The following is a 15149-nucleotide window of genomic DNA, read 5'->3' on the forward strand; positions in this document are numbered from 1 at the left end:
AATTACTAAAAACCAAAAGGAGATCGACAAAGAACTAAGGTCGAACACAGATCGATATCGACCGTACGTCACAGATCGGGTGAACAACAGTTCACCACGCAATGCAGTTCGGAACAATCGAAGGATTGATCGAGGACAAAATTCTCGGGGGCTTATGAGTAAGAGAGGCTTCGATAAATATGCCGATCCTATAGAAGCACCTCGATTATCAGAATATAACTTCAGCGTTGGTGCATCCGCTATCATGTCAGCCATCGGACGCATCAAAGACACTAAGTGGCCTCGACCCATGCAGACCGATCCTGCCCGAAGAAATCCCAATCAAACGTGCGAATATCATGGTACCCATGGCCACAGAACGGAAGATTGCAAGCAACTAAGAGAGGAAATAACTCTCTTATTTAACAAAGGGCAACTTCGGAAATTTCTGAGTGATAGGGCGAAGAAACATTTTAAAAACAGGGATTTCAGCAAGCAAAACGAGCAAGAAGAACCGCAATATGTCATCCACATGATCATCGACGGCATCGATACCCCTCAGGGGCCAGTGCTTAAACGCACTAAAACATCGATGGTGAGGGAAAAGCGATCTCGGACTCAAGATTACGCACCCATAGGGACTTTGTCCTTTGATGATGAAGATGCAGAAGGGGTCATCCAACCTCATAACGACGCACTGGTAATATCTGTACTCATGCATAAAACTAAAATTAAGAGTGTGTTAATCGATCCAAGTAGCTTGGCCAACTTCATCCGATTAAAGGTAGTAGAGCAGCTCGGCCTACAGGATCAGATCGTACCTGCCACTCTGGTTCTAAACGGATTCAATATGGCATATGAAACCACCAAAGGTGAGATAATCCTACCAATAAACGTGGCCGGAACCATCCAAGAAACAAAGTTTCACGTGATCGAAGGCGATATGAGATACAACGCCCTTTTCGGAAGGCCATGGATCCACAACATGAGAGTTGTACCTTCGACCCTACACCAGGCCCTCAAATTCCCGACATCGAGAGGTGTCAAAACGGTGTACGGAGAACAACCATCCGCAAAGGAAATGTTCGCCGTCGACGAAGCTAAACCAATATCCTCACTTTCGCTGATAAAAGGATCGGGCCCGGAAGGAGAACGGGACACCAAATAGCAATCACAGACATCGGCTTCAACCCAGCCAGATAACCAAAAAATCGAAGAGGATGATGATCAAAGGGTCCCTCGATATTTCGTGATTCTCGATGACTCCGATGCTACCAAATCAACAATCGAGGAGCTAAAGCAAGTCACATTAATCGAGCACTGGCCCGAGCAAAAGGTATACTTGGGAACGGGATTGAGCCCCGAACTCAGGAAGAAACTCGTTCAATTTCTTATCGATAACATCGATTGTTTTGCCTGGTCCCATTTAGATATAATAGGGATCCCACCGGACATAATGATGCATCGGCTAAGTTTGGACCCCAGGTTCAGACCGGTGAAGCAAAAAAGAAGACCCCAGTCCGAGAGAAAGCACGCATTCATAAAGGACGAGGTAACCAAGCTTCTCAAAGTAGGGTCCATTCGGGAGGTGAAATATCCTGAATGGCTAGCCAACGTAGTTGTAGTCCCTAAAAAAGGGAACAAACTTAGAATGTGTGTAGACTATAAGGATTTGAACAAAGCATGCCCCAAAGATTCCTTTCTGCTGCCCAACATCGATCGCATGATCGATGCCACGGCCGTCCACGAGATCCTCACTTTTCTTGATGCCTATTTCGGGTATAATCAAATCCAGATGAACCCGAAGGACTAGGAAAAGACTTCATTTGTCACCAAATATGGAACGTATTGTTATAATGTGATGCCCTTCGGGCTAAAAAATGCAGGGGCTACTTACCAACGCCTAGTAAATAAAATATTCGAAGAACAAATAGGAAAATCAATGGAAGTTTATATTTATGACATGTTAGTTAAGTCCCTGCGCGCAGAGGACCATTTGACTCATTTGCAGGAAATATTCGAGATTTTAAGGAAATACAACATGAAGCTCAACCCAGAAATGTGCTTTCGGGGTCGGTTCGGGCAAGTTCCTCGGCTTCATGGTGTCACATCGGGGAATAGAGATTAACCTCGATAAAATCAAGGCCATCGAAGACATCATCATTGTGGACAGCGTGAAGGCCGTACAAAGGCTAACGGGTCGGATTGCAACCTTAAGCCGGTTCATTTCAAGATCATCTGACCGGAGTCACAAATTTTTCTCTCTACTCAAAAAGAAGAACGATTTTGCTTGGACCCCGGAGTGCCAACAAGCATTAGAGGAACTAAAGCGATATCTATCAAGCCCACCACTACTTCACACTCCAAAAACAGACAAAAAATTCGGTTTGTACTTGGCAGTATCGGAAGTCACCGTAAGAGGTGTCCTAGTTCGAGAAAAGCAAGGTACGCAATTCCCCATTTATTATACGAGTCGAACCTTAGGAGAAGCGAAAACTAGATATCTGCTCCTAGAAAAATTGGCACTTGCACTGATAAGCGCCTCAAGAAAGTTAAGGCCGTACTTTCAATGTCATCCCATATGTGTGTTAACCACTTACCCGCTTCGTAATATTTTGCACAAACCCGAGTTATCAGGCTGACTGGCCAAATGGGCCGTCGAACTCAGTGGGTACGATAATATTAACCCCGCACGGCCATCAAGTCTTAAATTTTAGCAGACTTCGTGGCCGATTTCACGCCAACCCTCGTACCCGAAGTCGAAAAAGAACTATTGAAATCAGGTACATCATCGGGGGTATGGATCCTTTTTACAGACGGGGCTTCGAACGTGAAAGGGTCCGGGCTGGGCATAGTTTTGAAACCACCCACGGGTAGCACTATTAGGCAATCTATTAAAACTATCAGGTTGACTAACAACAAGGCCGAGTATGAATCCATGATTGCATGTCTCGAGCTAGCTAGAAACTTGGGAGCAGAAGTCATTGAAGCCAATTGCGACTCCTTGCTGGTGGTGAGTCAAGTAAACAAAACCTTCGAAGTTCGAGAAGGTAGAATGCAAAGGTATTTAGATAAACTGCTTGTCACTTTGCACCATTTCAAACAATAGACTTTACGGCATGTACCACGGGAACAGAATAATGAGGCCGATGCGCTTGCGAATTTGGGGTCGTCGGTCGAGGTAGATGATTCAGGCTCAGGGAATGTTGTTCAACTTTCGAGATCGGTAATCGAAGAAGGTCACGCCGAAATAAATTCTACAAGCTTAACCTGGGATTGGAGAAACAAGTATATTGAATACTTGAAGAGCGGAAAACTCCCATCGGACCCTAAAGATTCCAGAACCCTACGGACTAAAGCTGCTCGATTCACGTTGGCTTCGGATGGAACACTGTACCGAAGAATGTTCGATGGACCGTTGGCAGTATGTTTGGGTTCGAGAGATACCGATTACATCCTACGGGAAGTGCACGAGGGTACTTGCGGGAATTACTCTGGAGCCGATACATTAGTTCGAAAAATAATCAGAGCAGGGTATTATTGGATCGATATGGGCAAAGATGCGAAGGAATTTGTTCGTAAATGTGACAAATGTCAATGGTTTGCACCGATGATCCACCAACCCGGAGAGCAACTCCACTCAGTCCTATCCCCATGACCGTTCATGAAGTGGGGAATGGATATCGTTGGCCCTCTGCCATCGACCCCAGGTAAAGCCAAATTCATTTTATTTATGACTGACTATTTTTATAAATGGGTTGAAGCGCAGGCGTTCGAGAAAATAAGAGAGAAAGAAGTTATAAACTTTATTTGGGATCATATCATATGCCGATTCGGGATACCCGCCGAAATAGTATGTGACAATGGAAAATAATTCGTTGGCAGCAAAGTAACAAGATTCCTCGAAGACCACAAGATAAGAAGGATACTATCGATGTCATACCACCCCAGTGGGAATGGACAGGCCGAATCAACGAACAAAACTGTCATTCAAAACTTAAAGAAGAGGTTGAACAACGCTAAATGGAAAATAGAGAGAAATCCTGCCCGAAGTCCTTTGGGCATATCGGACGCCGTCAAAATCCAGTACGGGGGCGACCCCATTCTCCTTAGTATATGGGTCCGAAGCATTGATACCAGTCGAAGTTGGTGAACCCAGTGCCAGATTTTGATTCGCGATGGAAGAATCAAATAACGAGGCTATGAATACCAGCCTCGAACTATCGGACGAAAGACGAGAAGCTGCTCTCGTCCAATTGGCCGCCCAAAAGCAACGAATCGAAAGATATTATAATCGAAGAACCAAGCTTCGAAATTTCAAGCCTGGGGACTTAGTGTTAAGAAAAATTACCATCAATACCCGAAATCCGAACGAAGGAAAACTAGGACCGAATTGGGAAGGACCATATCAGGTGCTCGAGAACATCAGAAAGGGATCGTACAGGCTCGGCATTATAAACGGCAAACAGCTATCAAGCAGCTGGAATGTATCACATCTAAAACGGTACTACTGCTAAGGTACAACCTTTCCATATTCGTTTATATTTCAAAACTGACCCTTGCAGAAGTCCGAACAAGGGCTAAGATGGGTCTCTCGCTTGAAAGCACGCGTTGCACTCTTTTTCCCTTAGACTGGTTTTATCCCAAATGGGTTTTTCGGCAAGGTTTTTAATGAGGCAACCATTGATCGTGCAGCATTTACAATAATATCTGAGGCCTCACAAGAAAGTTATTTCATAACAACAGGGTTCCAATAGGAAAAATTATAAGAGCCAAATGGTCGAAGCGAACCATGCTCATATAGATTGGCCCGAACCCAGGCGTGTAATAACGTGCGAAGAAAGTTCTCTTCTTTATCGGTATCTTATATGCAAGGAAAATTCCTCTATTTTGAGATTTATTATGCAATCAGAATTAAGATAAACTCGACCACTAAGCCTACGGGCTACTTTTATTTTGAGTTCGAGCAAACGCTCACTCGACCATTACGCCTACGGGCTACATTACTTCGAGTTCGAGCAAACGCTCACTCGACCATTATGCCTACGGGCTACATTACTTCGAGTTCGAATCATTCACTCGACTAAGCCTACGGGCTACTTTTATTTCGAGTTCGAGCAAACACTCACTCGACCATTACGCCTACGGGCCACATTACTTCGAATTCGAATCATTCGCTCGATTAAGCCTACGAGCTACTTTTATTTCGAGTTCGAGCAAACACTCACTCGACCATTACGCCTACGGGCTACATTACTTCGAGTTCGAATCATTCACTCGACTAAGCCTACGGGCTACTTTTATTTCGAGTTCGAGCAAACACTCACTCGACCATTACGCCTACGGGCTACATTACTTCGAGTTCGAATCATTCACTCGACTAAGCCTACGGGCTACTTTTATTTCGAGTTCGAGCAAACACTCACTCGACCATTACGCCTACGGGCTACATTTCTTCGAGTTCGAATCATTCACTCGACTAAGCCTACAGGCTACTTTTATTTTGAGTTTGAGAAACACTCACTCGACCATTATGCCTACGAGCTACATTACTTCGAGTTCGAATCATTCATTCAATTAAGCCTACGGGCTACTTTTATTTCAAGTTCGAGCAAGCACTCACTCGACCATTACGCCTACGGGCTATATTTCTTCAAGATCGAATCTTTGACTCAACTAAGCCTACGGGCTACTTTTATTTCGAGTTCGAGCAAGCACTCACTCGACCATTACGCCTACGGGCTATATTTCTTCAAGATCGAATCATTGACTCAACTAATAAGCCTAAGGGTTACAAGTTTGAGTAAGCGCTCGCTCGGTTACAGAGGCTACGAAGTCCAAATTTGATTAAGTTGTTTAAATCATTGTGAAAACATTCATAAGGCGTGAATAAAGTCCTCACAAAACAGGAAACAAAAACAGAAGCAAGTCGGTAAAAAAGGAGATATATCTATATACAAATTTATCTGCATGGGTGATTACAACGTAAAAACTAAGAACTAAACTTCTCGGTCAGGAGCGGTCTCTTCTTTATCAGGCTCCCCCCCATTTTCGGATCCGCTTTTGCTCCCATCGTCATCATCATCGCCATCAGAATCCAGAGCTTCAGCATCGGCTTTGAGTTCTTTGGCCCTTTTTATCTCTTCAGCGAGATCGAAACCACGAGCATGGATCTCCTCGAGAGTTTCCCTTCGGGATTGGCACTTAGCAAGTTCGGCAACCCAATGTGCTCGAATATCGGCGGACTCGGCTGCCTCTCTTGCCTGGACTTGGGCAGCTTCAGCATCGGCCCGATAGACGGGCACGAGCGCATCCGCATTGGCCTTTGCCTTTTCGGCATCTGATTCGGCCTTGGCAAGTCCAGAGGCCAACCGAGCCTCAAGCTCCTCAATTCTTCTTGCTTGAACCAGGCCTTTTTCCTTCATTTTTTGAAGTTGGGTTTCGGACGATGATAACTGGGCTCGAGCAGTCTCTTTTCCTGCAGCAAAGCGGTCCATACCTTCTTTCCACCACAAAGACTCTATTCTTATCACGTCGACCTCCTCACGAAGCTTCCTGATCATCTCAATTTTTTGCTGCAGCTGTGAGACCGAAATGTTAGCTATCGTTCCGGTATCAAGCCCATTGGCTTTCAAAAGCATCATTACCTGCTCAGATAAATCGGTCTGATCTCGATAAGCCTTGGCCAGCTCAGCTCGGAGGTCTTTTATTTCCACTTCTCTATGACCTAAGGAAAGTCTAAGGGAGTTCCTCTCCTCAGTAGCCCGTTGTAGGTCGGCCTCGTATCGATACAGCTCATTTTGGGATCGAGAACATTGTTCTCGATGAACTGCCACTGCCTACAAAGAAAAAAGAAGCGAAGTTAACGAAAAATGAACATAAAGATAGTACCGACAAAATAATTTTAAAAGCTCACCTGATTCAAAGCCTGCCGCAATCCGTGAAAAAAGATCTGATTCATCACCAGCACCGGCAACATCCTCAATGCCGGTAAACAGGTCATGAAAGGGATCTTCTTTATCGTGAGGCCTGTCTAGATTGAGAGCTCCCAGAGCTTGAGCTTCCCGAATCACCCCTACGAAAAAAGCGGGAAAGGTAGGCGAATCCTCGATTGCTGCTGCCCCAAATGAATCGCCTGAAGCATTCTCCTCGGTTCAAAGGGGTTCGAGGGCCTCTTTGGTCATATCCCCTGCCGGTTGACTCCGATGAGATGCGTCTTTGATATCCGATAGTTCGAGGACTCTACCCGAATCTTTCTCCGGTATATCTTCAGTTCGAGGCGGAGCCTCATGGAGCATCATCGATCCAGCCGCCGATGAGGCATCGGTGGTTCTCTTCATTCGGACCGCCAGTGCGGACTCATCGTTCTCTTCTTCTTCTTCTTCTTCTTCTTCTTCATCTCTTAGACGTAGAACGGATTCCACGGTCAAAGGAATGGCATTCTTGTTCGGCTTACGAGCCATCATTTTCTTCGATTTTGGATCTTTGGGAACCGAGGCTCTTTTCCTTTTATTTTCCTTCATCGGCTTTGGGACAGAGGCCGAAACTTCCTCCTCATTGGACAAGGGACTCAAAACTGCGTCTTTACCCAAACCTACATATGAAAAACCTTAATAAAATATTTTAAAAACCACCTCGTTCGGATCATCAAAGAGTCCGAGAAATGAGCTTACCATGATTTTTGGCCTCCCACCGACCCTTTGACAAATCACGCCATGAGCGCTCGGCGTATGTGGAGGTCGAAACAAGGGCTCGTACCCAGTTCTTGAGATCGGGAATTGCTCCGGGCATCAAGGGAACCGCTACATCACAAAAAGAGGAGTGTTGATGAGAGAATAAATGAAAGAACAAAGTAGAAGTAACAGCAAGATCACACTTACATTTCATATTCCACTCCTCGGGAAAGGGCATCTATTTAGTCGGAATCAGGTCCGAAGTCCTTACTCGAATGAACTTGCCCATCCAACCCCGGTCCCTGTCCTCGTCAATACTCGAGAATAGAGCCTTGGTAGCCCGACGCTGAAGTTTTATTAACCCTCCTCGAAAAAGTCGAGGACGGTACAATCGGATAAGATGGTCGAGGGTGAACGACATCCCCTCGATTTTGCTCACAAAATATCGGAACAGGATAACGATCCGCCACAAAGAAGGATGGACCTGGCCTAGGGTTACCTGGTATTGTCGACATAAGTCAATAATAACGGAATCGAGGGGACCTAAAGTGAAAGGGTAAGTATACACATTCAAAAACCCTTTCACGTAAGAAGTGATATCTTCGTCAGGGGTATGAATTATTATTTCTTTTTCACCCCAATTGCAATCCTTCTTTAGTTGTTTGAGGTTCTTCTCGGTTATCGAACACATGTACCTCGATACCGGCTCACACCGGCTAGGGACCGATGAACCTTTATCGACCTTAAAATCTGAAGTAAGGACACACGCCCCGGGAACACACTCCTCAGGCCGTGGTTCTGCCGGTGTCTCATCGGCGGCACACTGTGAAGATGAAGCCTTCTCTTTCTGAGGAATGGTTTGCGATGTTTTCGACATTTTCGAATTCAAAGGTGAGGAATAGAAGAAAGTGACAAAGATTTGGTAGAATTGAATAGGGACTTTTGCAGAAAGAAATCACAGATTTACTGGTAAGTTGGAGAGTACGAAGAAGAACTTGGGAAATTTGGAAGATAGAAGATGTAAAAGTGGTAAAATATAAAAGAAAGGGTTATTTATAGGTTCAAGCGATGGCGGTTCAGTATCAGCGGTGGCCTACCACCGCCTGACATGCATTAAAAGCCTTGAAAGACTAAACCGACAGGACAGCTACCAGATGCGTCATGGTCGAACCCGATGGAAATGACAGGTTATAATCCGATCGAGCTGTTAAAAAATTATATTGTTTCTCGCCACATTCTTTCTGAGAAACGAGGGGACTATCTATATACGGTCGAAATAGATTTCGGCCTTAGCACATCCGATCGAGTTCGAACGATGATCTATCGAAGTAAGATCCCGAAGGTGGAACAAACTAACCTCGAACCTGGGGAGGCCGATCCGTGTCGAGTTCGATATCATTATCAAGCTCGAATCGAAATCGAACCATGATATAGAGTAGATCTATCATACTGATAATCCAGAGACCAACCAACATTGACCTCGAATCAATTCGAGGGCTCGAGCCAGGATCGGGCTCGAACCTAGATCACGAGTTCGAGTCGAAATCAAGCTCAAACCAAAATCGAGGGTTCTAAGCAAGATCGAGCTCGCAGACAAAAGCCGTTACAATCCCACTAGAGAGAATCTTGGCAGAAATTATGGAAAAGCTGACTTATCATGGGTCTCCCACTGAATGTTTATTTTATTATGCTTAAAGCCAAATCCCTCCATTATAAAAGGGCTTGGTTACCATTTCTGAAAAACAAGCTTTTCTCATGCTTACATTATAATAAAAGTGTTATATTCTTATACAGTAAATAATCGTTCTTTCAGATTTCTTAGATGGATTCTATTTGTTGAATCCTAAGATTCATTGTTCCTGACATCCTTATCTATTTCGCATTTTCTGCAATCTATATTTACATTTCTATTTATCCTTACATTTTGTGTTAAGTTACGCCACATATCCTCGAAACTGCGTATAAATTCAACTCTATCTATTTTTCGGGTAAACAAATTCTTTTTCTGTCTTTTTTGCTAAAATTTCTCACATTTAGATGTTCAATTGATTTGATCTACTTGTTTAATTGCCGCTAAACATATTTGAGACACGAAAATTTTGATTTTAACTCTAGTAAATTGAATAAATTAGATATATATTTCATGTGAGAAAAAACTCTAAAAACAGCAACACTGGACACAAAAAATCCACTTGGGTTTGATTTCTGTATTAACAAACCGTTGGTTTCACTTTCTTTCAGGTAAAATCCCTCATATCTCCAAAATTATCAAAAGAAGAAATAAAAAGTAAAAAACTTTGGAGATACTAGTTGCCTGCCTCATTCTTGGAAAAGCTTCAATGGCCATGATAGGACTCTCGTTAAACACAGGAATCGATATATTGTCATCTTCTTCCAATTCCTTATCATTTTACCATAGCACTCGCTTAATACAATGCTTCTCTCCGAAAAGCCTCCGCAAACGACAACGACAAAGATTCAGCATTTGCAGTTCCTTGTCCTCTGCCAAGATTAAGGTTGTCGGTGTCGGTGGCGGCGGCAACAATGCTGTTAACCGTATGATTGGCAGCGGCTTACAGGTTATTTGCGTTAATGGCTTTTTTTTATGTATATATCTCCGTTTTCACCTTTCCCCCTTTTTTGCATTCCCTAAATTTTGTTGTTTTCTTGTGTCTCTTTGTGCAACCCCACAAAAATTAAGTCTTTGTTCATTATGAATATCAAATTGGTTGGTTTTCATTTTATTTAGTATATGAAATTAGAATACAGCCTTCGCAATACAATTGATTACTTGTTCTGAAATACTAATGGATCTTGCAGCTGCTTAATTAGTTTTTTTTTTTTACCATTTTCCTAAGTGGTAACCAAAATTTTTCCTTCTAATACTTTTTATTTATATTTGCATAATATTGGTGTGAGATGATTTAAATGGAGTAATGTGGTCACTGAGAATTCATATAACAAACTCCAACTCGTTTGGGACTGAGGCAAAGTTATCGTTGTTGCTGTAACTTGTTTTAAGCACAACCACAAAATCACCCTTTTTCTTCAATCGAGTTGAGATTTTCTTTTTGCTTAAACAAGATGGTAGCCAGATTTGGATACTCTGTCCACTCAAAGATGCTTTAGTTCCGGTTTCTTCTTGACTCTGTAATGTTCTTATGATGGCCATATAATGCCTTTTCCAGCAAAAGGTCTATAATATGCAATGGATCACATGGTTGTGTACCTCAGACTCAAATTATGCCGTTACATTGTATTCTCATTCTGCGAGTTATGCAAACTTGTGGGGTAGGAAGAAAAGCTAGAAATCACTTTTATTGGCTGTTTGATCTGCCCTTTCTATATTTATCACTCGATTTCTTGCCTCTTCTCTGCAAATTAGTTTATCCGCTCACCATCACGAACTCAACCTTTTCCCTAAAGGCAAATCTACTCCAATTCTAGAACATTTTATGCCTTACATTTAGTTGTTAACATCTTCATTTCAGATGATAAATCTCAATGTTTCATGTTCATTAATAGGGTGTTGACTTTTATGCTGTAAACACGGATGCTCAAGCATTGCTGCAGTCTACGGTTGAGAACCCAATTCAAATTGGAGAACTTCTGACTCGTGGACTTGGTTCGCACCTTTTCGTCTATCTGTAGAGAAATTTATTCTTCAGAAGCTCTCTTTCAGAGCAGCTATTTGTAAAGCTAACATATAAGATTTGTTTTTTTTAATATCATAAATCTTGTTGGCAAAACCTTAGCAAAAGAATAGCAAGACGGTTATAGTATGATACTCAGCACAACTCCAGAGACAGCTATAGATTATTTCTTTCTCCTTAATCCAGAGTCACTCAAAAGATGCAAGTCTTTTGCTTTATTTATGTGATAATTTGAAGTCATACATTGCTGTAGCTAGCAGGATGCATTTGTTTGCTAATATGTTTTGAGGCTAGTGTTCTTTGTTAACATAAGCTTTTAACCATTTATTTATTCTGTAGCATGGGTTGTTCATATTAGTCACTTCTAGAAATGCAGGTACTGGTGGCAATCCTCTGTTGGGTGAACAGGCAGCAGAGGAGTCAAAGGAACACATTGCAAATGCTCTTAAAGGTTCGGATATGGTGTTTATAACAGCAGGCATGGGTGGAGGTACTGGATCTGGTGCTGCTCCTGTTGTTGCTCAAATAGCAAAAGAAGCAGGTTATTTGACTGTTGGTGTCGTCACGTATCCGTTCAGCTTTGAAGGACGTAAAAGATCTTTGCAGGCAGGTGCCGTTTTCATCTTCTTTGAAGACGCTAATTGTGATTGTTGCTCTCTTGAACTTCTGGAGAATTTTATTTTGTGACATTTAAGTGACATCCAAGAATAAACAGGTAGGACATTTAAGGGCATAGAAGAAATGTAAGAAATTAAAGAGCAAGCAATTAAAAAGGAAATGAATTGGTCGTGGTTCAACTAGAAATATTTGCGGTTAGATGCATTTTAATATCCATGATCTGAGAGCATGGTTAGTGTGGAATTCACTTAGTTTAAATATTATGCAGAGTATGACAACAGGTTGGCTGAGCAAAGAAAGACAGTACTGGGAAAGAAGATAGTAGGGTAGCATGATGGTAGTTTGGAGATGGAATTCTTAAACGTGTAAGTGAAGTTTTACTATATGATGCTTCAACTTTAAGGCATAATGCTAATGGGATCCAAGGTATGTTAAGGGTTTCTATCGAAGTAACGCATAGTTGCTGGATACCACACAATTAGGTGCAGATAGTTGTTATTTTCAGGCGGTATGGTGAATGTTTCTTTTCTTGTTATGTGGGAAAATCCGCTGTTTGACTCCTCGATACGGAAGGTTTAGGGTTTGCCATATGTGTTTGAGTACTTTTGAAGGCAACATTTTACAGTAGTCTAAACCTTAACAAGATTCTCAGAGTTCTAGTCACTGGTTGATCTTTCTTTTCCATGCCAATATTCTGTGTTCCCTGTCTTCCAAATTGTTTCATGATAATAATTTTAGCTTAATGATCTCCAGGCTTTGGAAGCAATTGAAAAACTTCAGAAAAATGTAGATACTCTTATAGTAATTCCCAATGATCGTCTTCTGGATATTGCTGATGAGCAGACACCACTTCAAAATGCTTTTCTTCTTGCTGACGATGTACTTTGTCAAGGCGTTCAAGGAATATCTGATATAATCACTGTGAGTTCCTTCATCAAAATGCAGTATCTCTTTTTAAATCAGCGAAGGTTTCACAGAAGTTCTTTTCTTTTTCTTTCAGTATCTGTTCCACACAAGTTCTCTTTTGAAATTTCACGGGACCGGAGACAAATAATTCATATAACCAACTCAACTAATTTGGGATTGAGGTAGTTGATATATAATATAAGCTGTTGTACTGGGTTTATTTTACTTTCCTATACGCACATAATCCCCTCTTGCTCTCCCTGTTATGAAACACACTTGCGATCACATGCACAGTCGCAGAAATAGGCCTTGTTATTTTGTTGTCAACATTGCATGTTTTCGGACTGGAAATAAGGTGCAAAAATGTTAAAAATATGCTAGCGGAGAGTGCACGTTGCCTTCCTCTCTTGAGTCCGTTCAGTTTAATATTTCATTAGCTGCTTCTATGTTTTGATTAATGACCATGGGATAGGTTTTCTGAATTGAACTTATATCTCCAGAATGTTATGTTTGTCTAATATCCTTTAAGGGCTCAACAAATTAAAACTGGGTAGTGACATTTGAGATAATTACTAGATAGCATGTTTTAAACATTGTTTCACTAGATACTTATTTATAGATCTGGATATAAAGTTTATTGTTAATCCATTCGTTTTGGTTGCAGATACCTGGGCTGGTAAATGTGGATTTTGCAGATGTAAAGGCAATCATGAAAGATTCTGGAACTGCTATGCTTGGAGTTGGGGTTTCTTCCAGTAGGAATCGTGCAGAGGAAGCAGCTGAACAAGCAACTCTGGCCCCTCTCATTGGATCGTCAATTCAATCTGCAACTGGTGTTGTATATAACATTACTGGAGGAAAAGATATTACTTTGCAGGAGGTGAATAAGGTGTCCCAGGTGCGTCGAACTTTCTTTTACTTATTTTATTTTTCCAAACCTTCAACTATACATGTAGTTTCACTCTATTCCAAAAAGTTCTTAAAAGAAACCTTCAGCTTTCACGTACAAAGCGGTATTTGTAATAGTCATTGCTTGGCAATACTTCCCCACAGGTTGTCACAAGCTTGGCTGATCCATCCGCCAACATCATATTCGGTGCTGTTGTGGATGAGCGCTATAATGGAGAGATCCACGTGACTCTAATTGCAACTGGTTTCGCACAGTCATTTCAGAATTCTCTTCTAACTGACCCTCGAGGAGCAAAGCTAGTTGATAAGAGCAAAGGAACCACAGAAAGAATGGTATCACCTGATACCTTGAGGTCATCAGACTCTCCTTCCACGAAACCTCGACCAGCTGTTCGGAGGTTGTTCTTTTAGCTCCTTCTTAGTATGTTATCTCTTCATTCTTTGTTTTTAGTAATTATTTTTTTGGGATTCCTTCACTTCTTTGTACCGCAACGGGTCAGATTGGTGTTTACATGTGGCTGTAGAAATCATGACGAGTTTTATTAGATGCATACCATCTCTGGTCTGTTTTCCTATTATAACGTGCCTGTAACATTTTTGTATCAGCTGATTATTTCCTCTCTAGCAAAGCATGGGGATTCATAATATTATCAACTTGGTTAAATTTGGTTGCTGTTCTAATTTTCACACAAACAACCTATTTATTACTAGTTTTTTAAGGTTTAACCATTTTGTCACGGATTACCTCAAGTTTGGACTAGAAATACCGTTCCTATTGGCAGATAGAGTCCTTAGAATTCACAGCTGAAAGTTCAAAACCATTCTGGACATCGAAGAACATCTGCAGAGAGCATTCTATTATCTGTGCTTAAGCCATCCGATTAACAGAACATTGCGCTTCAAACCGCGGTGCACAAGTGATACCAGAAAAAATCAGTAGCTTCTTTAAATCAAAACTATAAGAAATTGGATTAAATCAGTATCATTGTCTATTAAATGCTAAAATTAGTTATTTTAATTGCAAATTAAATTTTACTGTACTAAATATATGGATGTTTGGTATTTTTAAGATTTCCTGTAAATTGCACGATTCACTTCAAGAAGCATGGGCTTAGCTTCTCAATTTTCACGTCAAGCGCCATGAACCTTGTGACTTTTTTGCACTTTTCGCTTTTAATAATACTACGAAAGATGGACTAAAGTAAAGCGCAAAAATTATATAATTCTCTTATGAACTGATAAATGTCTAAGGAGGAATACGTGCTACCAAAACTCAAGTGGTGCCGAGAAGTCTTTGACGCCAAAAATCCATCGAGTTACATTTTGTGATTAGTATCATATTTGAGGAATGGGTTTAGTCCTCGTGTGGTCGCAATTAAAATCCGAAACGGCCATTTTTTAGCCAAATCTG

At 41.6% G+C, this 15149-nt stretch overlaps 1 protein-coding gene across 1 annotated transcript; it reads left to right on the plus strand.

The window, feature by feature from the left end:
• Positions 1-9863: 9863 nt before the first annotated feature.
• On the plus strand, positions 9864-14311 carry LOC107764411 (cell division protein FtsZ homolog 1, chloroplastic). Its single transcript, XM_075241655.1, has 6 exons — positions 9864-10231; positions 11178-11277; positions 11682-11911; positions 12677-12844; positions 13494-13727; positions 13883-14311. Exons 1-6 carry the CDS (start codon positions 9992-9994, stop codon positions 14147-14149), a joined length of 1239 nt encoding a protein of 412 aa, XP_075097756.1. The 5' UTR covers positions 9864-9991; the 3' UTR covers positions 14150-14311.
• Positions 14312-15149: the final 838 nt, after the last annotated feature.

This window comes from Nicotiana tabacum, chromosome 21, assembly GCF_000715075.1.
Source record: "Nicotiana tabacum cultivar K326 chromosome 21, ASM71507v2, whole genome shotgun sequence".
Lineage (NCBI taxonomy): Eukaryota > Viridiplantae > Streptophyta > Magnoliopsida > Solanales > Solanaceae > Nicotiana > Nicotiana tabacum.